Raw genomic sequence first — 11,998 nt, 5'->3', positions numbered from 1 at the left:
AACTTATCTCAATAATACCGAAATCTAAGGATAGAACCCTAGATTACTCTTTTACTAATTTGAATGTAGATGTCGGGTGTGAGGATGAACTAGTCCAACACTATGATAGCCTTACGTACCTGGAAGAACAAAGTTCTTTAGCGAAATCGACGAAACTCGAAGAAAGCTTGAACCCTAGTTTTTCTCTTCTTGGAACCTTGCTCTAATGTCTTGAAGTGTTAATAAACGTAAAATAATTTATTAACACTTTCTAAGCCCTTAATTAGGTGTAAAACATCATGGTTTAGACTTAGAGCATGGTTAATACGACGTAGTTTAAGTACCAAACGTATAGAGAGACCAAAACAACCCACTTTTTTAAAACTGAAAAGGTGCCTTAAAAGGGAGGTTTCATGGACCTTTTAAGGCTTCATGGTTCGTGAAACACTTCACGGCCGTTTAGCCAGTCGTTAAGCTTACCTGCCCGACATGGATTCACTTAAACATGCATTACTTTTTTGACCAAACTCGAAATGAGGCAAACTTGGCGGCCCTGGAAAGAGGACTCAAAGTCATTTAATTTGATAGGTCATGGGCCACCTAATTCATTATGTGCTGAAGTTAGCCCAAAACTTAAAAATTGATTGGTGACTTGTACGAACCACTAAACGGACTGTCTAGGGTCTCGTCTAGGTGATTCCCACTTTGGAAGCCTTGGATGGTCGTTCATTATCCCTTAAATGGGCTGTTTAGGGTGCCCTGAAGGGTCCATGGTCCATTTTGGGTTCGTGAACTTGTCTGTTACCCCTCTTTAGTCCTTTTAAAAGTCCGAAGTGTTACAATATCTCCCCCTTAGGAACATTCGTCCTTGAATGAGATCAAACTAAGCATAAAAGGGGCGGGAAAGTGTCTAACAACCCAACACAAAGCACAAAACATGAAAATAACATAAACTCAACATATCAACTTTAAGAGTGCTTTACAAAGAGTGAGTACCTTGGTCTGGAATTGAATCAGAGGAAAAAAGGTGATGGCATTTCTTCTTCATATCCTCCTCGGCTTCCCAAGTAGCTTCCTCAACTAATTGGTTCCTCCACAAGTCTTTGACTAATGCAACCTCTTTGGTTCTCAACTTACGAACCTGACGATGAATGATCTGAACTGGAATCTCCTCATATGACAGACCGTCCTTTAATCTAATACTCTTAGTAGGCACAATAAGTGCATGATCACTCAAACACTTCTTTAATATAGAAATATGAAACACTGGATGAACTGCTACTAACTCTGGTGGTAGCTCCAACTCATATGTTCTAGTACCAACCCTCTTGGATATCCGAGAAATACCAATGTATCAGGAACTGAGCTTCTCTTTCTTACCAAATCTCATAACACCCTTCATGAGTGAAACTTTCAGATATACCCAATCACCAACCTCAAACTCCAATCTTCTTCTAACATCATTAGAGGATTTATGACGACTCTACGTTGTTTTCAACCTCTCCTGAATTGTCTTCACCTTCTCCATGGCTTGATGAACCAAACCTGGTCCAATCAACTCAACTTCGCCAACCTCATACCATCCATTATGAGATATACACCTTCGCCCATATAAAGCCTCATACGGAGCCATCTGAATGTTGAAATAGTAACTATTATTGTATGCAAATTCAATAAGAGGCAAGTGGTCATTCCAATTACCTTTGAAATACTAAACACAACTTCTCAACATTTCCTCCAAGGTATGAATTGTGTGCTCTGCTTGACCATCAATTTGAGGATGAAAAGTAGTACAAGGTTCACCTTCGAACCCATACCTTTCTAAAATGACTTCCAAAACTGTGCGGTAAATTGAGCACCTCTATATGAAATGATGGACAATGGAACTCCATGCAGTTAAACTATCTCTCAAATTTACAAATTTGCATACTCTTTTGCTATATTGGTAGTCTTTACCGGTAAGAAGTGGGATGATTTGGTTATCCGATCCACAATAATCACCTAAGTGGAATTATACTGTCTGCGAGATCGCGGTAAACCAGTAATGAAATCCATATTAATTATCTCATTCTTCCATTCCGAAAGGGGTATATTCTAAGCTACACTACATGACCTTTGATCTTAGCATTGACTTGCTGGCAATTTGGTAACTTAGCAACAAACTCGACAATGTACCGCTTTATGTCACTCCACTAATAGACTTCTCTTAAATTATGGTACATTTTAGTGGCACCTGGATGAATCGAATATCAAGAACTATGGGTTTCTTCCATGATTCTCTCTAGGAGTTCATCCATATTTGGAACACACAACTTACCTTGATACCTTAATACACCATCTCGCCCTTGTGCAAAGACATCACTTTCTGCTTATGCACATTTGCCATCAACTCAAGTAAAATAGGATCCTTGTCTTGTTTCTCCTTCACTTCTAACATTAACGATTATTTGACCCCATTCATAACGACCACTCCCCTTCACTGGAGTCAACGAACAAACTCCTAGACATGCAAGTGTGTGAACTTCCTTTGCCAATTCTTTCTTGCCTTCTTCGACATGGGTAGTACTTCATATGGAAAACTTGGTCAAGGCATCAACACCAACATTATCCTGACCTGGATGGTATATTACACTTATATATTCTAGCCATCTTATTTGTCGAAGATTTAGCTCATTCTGACGAAAAATATACATGAGACTCTTGTGGTCGGTGAACACATCCACGTGAGGACCATAGAGATAGTGACACCATATCTTGAGAGAAAAAAACTACTATTGACAACTCGAGATCCTGATTCAAGTAGTTCTTCTCGTGAATCTTAAGCTGTTTGGAGGCATAGGCTATAACCTACCATTCTGCATCAATACTGTCACGCCCCGAGCCTACACCATGGGCGGGACTGGTACTCGAGAACCATTGTTCGCCCCAAGCGAACCCTTGGTCTGGCTTACTACTCAGCGGAAGACCTTACTTAACAATAAGATACACTGAAATACACTCATAACTAAACTATCTCAATAGATGACTTATAATGTTTTAGATATAAACATTCAACTAGCCAAAGTGGCAACTCTAGTCTCAACATGAACAACTGGAAATGGAAAGACTCGTGAACTAATAATGTCTAACTATCTATGAAGCCTCTAAATACTAAGAGGGATATCAAGACAAGACCCCTGATCATTCTAACAAAACTGAAATGATAGAATAATGATAAAAGGGATCCTTCGGAAGCAATAAGGCTCACCAACAACTCTGAAGCTCAACTGGATCAACGAAGTACTGGATGCTGATCCTGGTTACCAGTATCTGCATCATAAAAGATGTAGGATAAATGGCGTCAGTACATGGAATGTATGAGCATGTGAGGGGAATTCTAAAACAAGACATAGGCTTGAAATGGAAACTGGAGAAACACTTACCTCGTCTCAACTCAACTCATTTCAATATAAGACAGCGATAGAAATGCAATATAAAGAAAAACGTTAAAACATGTAGATAACAACTCAGTGTATTGAAAGACACAATAATAACTTAGTTTTGTATATGAAAATACAAGTAATTCTGTGGGAGATTCTCTAACCGACAACCATCACTATGAGCTATGTGATGATACAACGTCTAGCCCACACTGCCAGAACTGTCCTATACTTTGCCGGGGTATAAAACCTACTACAAAGTGGATCCAGTCGTCTATGCTAAAAAACATTAAGGAATCATCTAAAAAACATGACCCTTTCTACCAATGTTGGCTACATGGTTTATGGAGACTTGAGTTATCTCAACTCGTCCCCATATCGGTGCTCAATACTACTCCCAAAACGTAACTAGCTCATATGTTTAAAAACATAACTTTTTTTGTGGTTTGAGATTATTACTCAAAAGATCTTTCTCTTAAAATAGATGGTACTAAAACAGTTCATGAAAACTCTTTTGGAAATCGGTGTTTCCTCTAATCTTAAATGTGAAAACATTTAATCTTTTGGAATAATTAGTTCACATATAACATTTTAAAGAAAATGAACTCGGCTCTACTCTTTCTCAAACTCAATGCTTTAGTCTTAAAACAAGTTTTAAAGTAATTGTAAAAGACTTTTTGAAAAGACTCCAAGAACTCTCTAGACTTGACTCTTAGCTCTACCTTAAATTTGAATCATGGATTCAAGGGTCAGGATCTCATGTTATAGATGATCTCTCGGTGTTTAGACGTACCTTAGAGTGTAAAAATCAACTAGAAAACACAGGTGAAAGAGTGGGAAAGGGTAGAGGACTTGGCGACCCTGGCGTACGCCAGACCCTGAACTACAGAACCTGGGTTGGGACGCACTGAGTGGCGCGGCGCCCCAGGACCCAAACTATAGACACTGATGTGGGGTGCACTGAGTGGCGCAGCCCCCCACCCCTTTTCCCAGAAAACTTGACGAATTTCTTTACTCATTTTTCGATCCCAATTCATTTAGAATTGAATGGTTTCTTCCACAATCACTTAGATTAGAATACCCAACCATAAAACATAAGAATCTACTTAAAAACAACCTTAAAACTCATATTATTATCTTAAGAACACATAAAAAACCTCAACAATCAAGACTATGAAGGAAACTTCAACAAAACTTATCAGGAACTCAAATTCTTTACTTTTAAGAAAGAAATTACGTTGAATTAATCATGATTGGTGCGTGGGTGAACGAACCCAATGCTATGTGAACTCACATACCTCTTAGAGATCAACCCTTGGCGAAATCCGCAACGAAAATCCTCAAGAACTTGACGAACGCTAAACTTTTTCTCCTTTTTTCCTCTTCTTGAACTTCTCTCAAAACCCTAGCGTATTTTAGAATTTATAAAACTGAACCAAATCAGTTTAGACCCCTAGATATTACCAAATTTCGTTTTAAGTTAATTGGGTAAGGAAAAGACCAAAATACCTCTCTTAAATCCTCATAGCTTTCCTTAGCTAGACAACCCGACTTCAAACATGCATATCTCCCTCATACAAGCTCAAAAATTAGCAAACTCGGTGGCGTTAGAAAGAGAATTCCAAGATCTTTCATTTGATATCTTATAGGCCACCTAACTCATTCTGTCTTGAAAGTTATGGTCGTTGGAAATTGACCCAAACTCATACTTAGCATAACTTACCAAAATTTCCAAATTTATTGTTTCCAAAAATATTTTCTTTCTATTTATAGTTTTTTCTGAGGTGGGATGTTACAAATACACAACCAAGTCCCACTCTGGATGGATCACAATAAATAACAAAACCCTCTGTACCCTCTTGTAGGGTCAACACTAGAGTAGTAGTTAACCGAGTTTTAAATTCCTGAAAGCTTTTCTCACAAGCATCAAACCATTGAAACTTAGTTATTATCTGAGTAAACTTAGTCAACATGGAAGAAATAGATGAAAACCCCTCGACGAACCTTCTGTAGTAACCAACCAATCCCAAGAAACTCCTTATATCAGTTGTAAAGTGGGTCTGGGCCAATTCTGCACTACTTCAATCTTCTGAGTGTCAACTCAAATTCCATCGCCAGACACTATATGGCCTAAAAATGCTACATACTCAAGCTAGAACTCACACTTAGAAAAATTGGCATATGATTCTCGATCTTTGAGAGTTTGGAGGACTATTATGAGATAACTAACATGGTCCTCCTTATTCCTCAAATAAATCAATATGTCATCAATAAATATGATAACAAACATGTCGAGATAGTGCTTAAATACTCTGTTCATAAGATCCATGAATATTGCATAAGTGTTAGACAACCCAAAGGACATAACAAGGAACTCATAATGACCATAACGGGTCTTGAATGTTATCTTCATGATGTCACTTTCTCTCACTTTCAAATGATGATAGCTAAATCTGGGGACTATCTTAAAGAAACAAGTGGCACCCTGAAGTTGGTCGAAAGGTCATCAATTCTCACAAGGGGATACGTATTCTTTATGGTGACCTTGCTGAACCAGCGGTAATCAATGCAGATCCTGTGTGAACAATCTATATTTATCACGAATAAGACTAGAGTGCCCCAAGGTGGGACACTTGATTGTATGAAACCCTTATCAAGAAGATATCTTAACTCATTTTTAAACTTTTTTAACTTAGCTAGAGCCATTATATATGGCGGAATAGAAATGGGTTGAGTATCGGGAAGAATATCTATTCTAAAGTCTATTTCTCTCTCAGGAGGGACTTCGGGAAGATCATAAGGAAAGACCTCTAGAAACTCACTCACAACTGGAACTGACTAAATATGCAGTGTCTTAACACTAGATTCATTAACTCAGACTAAATGATAGATGTACCCCTTAGAAACTAACTTTATTTCCTTAAGGTATGAAATAAAACGACCTTTAGGCACTACTGAACTACTCCTCCACTCTAAAACTGGATTATTAGGAAACTGAAACTTCACTACTCGAGTTCTACAATCAACTTAGGCATAACAAACATAAAACCAGTCCATACCTAGAATAACATCAAAGTCCACCATGTCTAGTTCAACTAAGTTAGCCATGGTGTCCTTGTGATAGACAAAGATGATACAATCACGATAGACTATTTCTGCTAGAATAGACTCACCCACATGTGTGGAAACACTGAAGGGCTCAAGAAGTTGTTCGGGGGAAATGTCGAACCTCATGGCTACATAGGGAGTCACAAAAGACAAACTCGCACCTGGATCAAGTAAGGTATAAACATAAAAAATGAAGACGTTAAGCATACCAGTGACAATATCTGGTGAGTTTTCCTGATCTTGGAGACTAGCTATAACATATATATACAGTTTGTACCTCTGCATGTTCCTAAAATAGCTCCTCTCTGGTATTTCTATCTGCTGGAGCTGCTTAAGAAGATTGAGCTCTATTGCTCTCATTACCCTGCATGTTCTTAGGGAATTCTCTCATAAAATAACCCATCTGACCACACTTGAAACAACCATTAGAGCCATCACTACATTCTCCTGGATAAGTACTACCACACTTAGCACAAGATGAGCTCGAAACCTCTGTGCCATACTACCCTGAGATTAGTAACCTAAGCTCTGAAATGTTGAGAACTTTGATTCCTATGATCATTCTTGTTTCTTGGTGCAGGTGTACTAGATGAATATGAAGCAGGTTTATATGACCTTTGCTAAAAAGATGACTGATGCCCATTCCCCGTCTTTTGCTGGCCAATCTCATTACTTATTGTCTTTGCCCTCTTGTTGCGAAAATCTTCTCTATGATTTAAATTATCCTCTTTAACCTGATGCACATGAATAATGAGTCTAGATATGTCCATGTCCCTTATCAACATAGTTGCCTTACCTTTGTTGTTGGATATGCGGGATAGCCCAAAAACGAACAAACTCATCCTGCTCCTCATATCCGCTACCATCTCCGGTGCTTATCAGGATAACTAAGTAAACTTGAGACTGTACTCCTGCACACTCATCGCTTTCTATTTTAGATTCAGGAACTCTCTCACTTTAACTTCCCTTAGCTCTCGGGAAAAGAAGCGCCCTAAGAAAGCATACTCAAGCACAACCCAACTCAAAAGTGGTGCCCCCTCTGCCCTATTCTTCTTCCACTGATCAAACCATATCCTAAAAACACCTTTGAGTTGATATAAGGCTAACTCCACATGCTCTGTATCAAAAACACGGATGACCTCAAATACTTTCTGAAGCTCTTTAACTATGTTCTCCAAATCCTCAATGACCATCGACTTAGTGAACTCAGGGGGCTCCTTATTGACCATCATGGTTTGCCACAACTTGAGTTAGTATCTGAATAGCATTCCTGAACTCAACATTGGTGACATCTCCCTGAGGGGGTTACACTTTTGGTGCATATGGAGCTTCTTGACCTTGAGGGATAACATTCCTCCTAGTAGGACGTCCTTGAACAGTTCTTCGTGGAGGCATGATCTGAAAAGACACGCGTAAGCACGAGTTAGAGAAAACTTTTATAGAGTTTAACTCTGTCGCACGAACATGAGTAATAAAACAGTGAAATGTTCTTAAATGTCATAGCCTTGTAATTATAGATGTGGCGCACTTCACAATGATAAGAAGGACTCTACAAACACGGTTTCATAGAAACCCTAGGACTCTTGAACTCTATGCTCTAATACCAAGTATGTCACGTTTGAGTCTAAACCCTGGACATGCCTGACACTCAAGAACCATTGCTGGTCCCAAGTAAACCCTTGGCTTGACTGACTAGTTAGTTGAGGACTTACTTAAGCAATTAGGAAACTTTACATGCATAATTAAACTCAATAGTCTCAATTAAACTCAACTCAAATAAATGTGTAGAAATACTAAATAAAGTATAAGTAATACTTTTCAAGATCTCAAAACATAAAGGAACATACTGAGAGACTTATCAACTCTAACTATCTATGAAGTCTCTTTAGTTCAACATGGATATTGGGATGAGACCCACAATACCCTAAAAGCACTAAACTTTAGGAAAAGAGGATTCCTCTGGAATGCAAGGAGGCTCACCAAAATCTAACTGGAGTACCGAATGATCTCAACAAAGCGCCTGTTGATGATCCTGATTACATGTATCTGCATCATAAAAGATACAGGTCGAATGATATTAGTACATTGAATGCACGAGTTTGTAATATAGCCAAGGCAAAATAACTAATTAAAAGAACTGCAAAAGATATAGCATAAACTCAACTGAATTTGAAGAATTAAGGAATGAAATCATTTAACTTAACAAGATACGTTCTCATCTTTGAACTTCAACATAATAAGTGATATATATATATATATATATATATATATATATATATATATAATACACTTTAACTCTATTAAGAGATTCTCTAACCGACGACCATCACTATGAGATACAAAATGATGTAACATCTTATCCACACTGCTAGAACTCTCCTATATAGTGCCGGGATATAGAACCTCTCAACTAAGTGTATCCACTAAGCTCTGCCCGAAGGCACTAATGATTCATCTAAAAAGTATGATCATGTACCCATGTTAGCAAGACATGTTTTATGGGGGCTGTGAGTTGTCTGAACTCTACCCCATATCGGTGTTCAATACTACTCTCAATAATATATACTTTTGCTCAAATGTATAAAAACATTATGTTTCTCTGGTTTGAGGTAATGGCTCAAACTATCCTCTTAAAAGAGGTTACTGCTCTGAAATATCTTTGAAACTATTGCTCATTTAGAAAATAAGGTTTTTCTTTGCTCAATGTAAAAATAATGTAAAAATACATTTTGGGTTGAGAGAATTACTCAAAAGGGGCTTCTGTTAGAGGTAATTGATCTATACTTAATCTTTTTGAAAACTCTTTTAACTTTTCTCAATAAAAGTCTACTATTTTTCTTCATGTAAAAAAATGAAGCATTTGAAAAATATTTAGTTCCCTTATACTCTTTCTCAAACTGCTCTTTACTTCCTCAAAACGTAGTTTAAACAATAATATTTTGTTTAAATATTCTCAATGAGAATTCACTGAATACTCAAAAATAGGGTTAATTCTGAAAATAGTCATGAACAATCACCTCAATAATCACAATACACAATATATGGCAATTCAATAATTAGAAATAGGAATTTAATAATCAACAACTCAAGAATTCATAACTCAATATCAACTCATCTAAAGAATACTGAAATCTACGGATAGAACCCTAGATTACTCTTTTACTGATTTAAAAGTAGATGTAGGGCGTGTAGATGAACTAGTCTAACACTATGATAGCCTTACATAATTGGAAGAATGAAGTTCTTTGGCAAAATTGATGAAACTCGAAGAACGCTTGAACCCTACCTTTTCTCCTCTTGGAACATTTCTCTAATGTCTTGAAATGTTAATGACCGTAAAAAAATTGATCTACACTTTCTAAGCCCTTAATTAGGTGTAAATCATCGTGATTTAGGCTTAAAATATGGGTTAATGACATAGTTTAAGTACCAGACACATAGGGGAAAAATCAAAATGGCCCCAACTTTTAAAACTGAAAAGGTGCCTTTAAAGGGTGGTTTCACGGACCTTTTAAGGCTTCACGGTCGGTGAAACACTTCACGGGCCATCTAACTGGTCCTCAAGTTTCACTTGCCCGTCAAGGCTTCATTTAAACGATCATAACTTCTTACACCAAACTTGAAATGAGGCAAACTTGATGGCGTTGGAAAGAGGACTCAAAGAACTTTAATTTGATAGGTGATGGACTACCTAATTCATTATGTGTTGATAGATATGATCGTTTGAAGTTGACCCAAAACTTAAAAAACTGATGGGTGACTTGTACGGACCCCTAAACAGACCGTAAAATTCACCACGGGCCGTTTAGGATCTTGTCTAGGTGACTCCCACCTTGGCAACCTTGGATGGTCGTCCACCATCCGCTTAACGGTTTGTGGACATGTAAACGGGCTGTCTAAGGTGCCGTGAATGGTCCATGGTCCATTTTGGGTTCATGGACTTGTCTGTTACCCCTCTTTAGTCTTTTTTGAAGTCCGAGGTGTTACATACCACCCCAATATTTGGTACCATACTCTTAAGTACAAGAACTTCTAAAATACGATGCAAGTTTGAAACTAAAATGACAAGTTTAGACATAAAAAATATCCTGTCGGAATACTAAAACAACATAATAAATAAAAACATAGAGGGAGTTGTCAGCCACAACTCACCACAACTCCAAAATAACTCAAGTTCTGACTTAGAAAGCTCCACGAGATTCACTCGTGTTCAGGATCCAATATGCACCACAAAAAAATACAACAAGTATAGTATGAATACGAAATCATGTGTACTTTGTATATCTTATTGATCGACAATGAAGAAGTAGTGACATGATTATGTAAGAAAAACCATCCTATAAATTTACAAATCTACGCTACATTTAACCCTTAAGTTTTCATCAAAATAGGGTTAATGAAATGCCGCATAATGTTCAACTATAAACTAATCATATAATTCAATAAAGTGAAGGACATAATGAGATGCAATGCAATACCATGAAATGATATGCCTCAAAATATCAAGTAATCTCTCAAGATATACATGATACTTCTTCAAAATTCATCGAGAGTTCATGATTCATGAGGAACTCGCGAGATCCATACACCGAAACGAATGATCTCCCCATGCCTATACGATATCAATGCAGTAGCATAAAATCAGGACATCCCCACCACAGACGATCTCTAAGTGGCCAACTCATAATCATAAAATGTTCTCAACACGAACTATCTCCACGTGTCAGACTCTTACTGATACTCAATCTCATGTCTATACATATGCACAATATAATATCAATAAAATAGGGGATGGTGATGCATCTCAATCAGTCAAATGTCGGTATAACATATAACCATCTCAACTATCATAAATATATACGGGTTCAATAAAGAAACACAACCACATAAAAGAAATCAAGTCAATAATAATTAACTAATGCTCATATGCTTTTGTATTCTCAAATTACAATCTATCATTTCGTTGTAATGACCTTTCTCTTTTATAACACCGATACTCACACTAATGCCCATCACATCATTGATACGAGACCCCTATTTTTCATTCTTACCCATTATCTATTCAATGTTTAATCTTTAATTATAAAAATGTCTTCGAAGGTCGAACTCGTGTCACAAATCTCAATATTTTGCTTTTATCTTTCACAATGCTTCAGAACATTCCAGTCTATTAATTATACATTATTCATAAGTAAAGAAGTACATAGGCAGCCATATTTCTATACTTCCATTCTGAACCCCAAAAATCACCCAAAAGTTGAATTCAGACCAACAAGGACAATACCAAAATTTTAGTAAAACTATATTACCCATAAATTGTAGAGCACAAATTTATAATCAAGTTCCTAATCTTAATGTAAACTAATATTCAACTCTAATATTTTTCAAATTTTAAGCATAAGTTTAAGTCTTAATTTCTCCGAATAAGATAATTCTAATGATTTTTATATAATACAATACACCTAATATTTAACTACACTAATATTATCAAA

The 11,998-nt window shown here is 37.0% G+C and overlaps 1 protein-coding gene across 1 annotated transcript; it reads right to left on the bottom strand.

Annotated features, from left to right (window-relative positions):
* Positions 1-958: 958 nt before the first annotated feature.
* LOC125817077 (uncharacterized) lies at positions 959-1,612 on the bottom strand. The gene is made up of 2 exons (XM_049496655.1): positions 1,499-1,612; positions 959-1,306 (listed from the first exon to the last, which is right to left on the bottom strand). The coding sequence occupies exons 1-2, from the start codon at positions 1,610-1,612 to the stop codon at positions 959-961; spliced, it is 462 nt and encodes a 153-aa protein (XP_049352612.1).
* Positions 1,613-11,998: the final 10,386 nt, after the last annotated feature.

This window comes from Solanum verrucosum, unplaced genomic scaffold (genome assembly GCF_900185275.1).
Source record: "Solanum verrucosum unplaced genomic scaffold, falcon-dt-bn FXZP01000094.1, whole genome shotgun sequence".
Taxonomy (NCBI): domain Eukaryota; kingdom Viridiplantae; phylum Streptophyta; class Magnoliopsida; order Solanales; family Solanaceae; genus Solanum; species Solanum verrucosum.
The sequence above is the reverse complement of the archived record's forward strand: the minus strand, read 5'-3'. Positions and strand labels throughout refer to the sequence as shown.

Coding starts and splice junctions, on each gene's coding strand:
- LOC125817077 (XM_049496655.1), bottom strand. CDS start 1,612: ATGGCTCCGTATGAGGCTTTATATGGGCGAAGGTGTATATCTCATAAT. Junction 1,307..1,498: donor TTCATCAAGCCATGGAGAAG/GTGAAGACAATT, acceptor CGGATATCCAAG/AGGGTTGGTACTAGAACATA.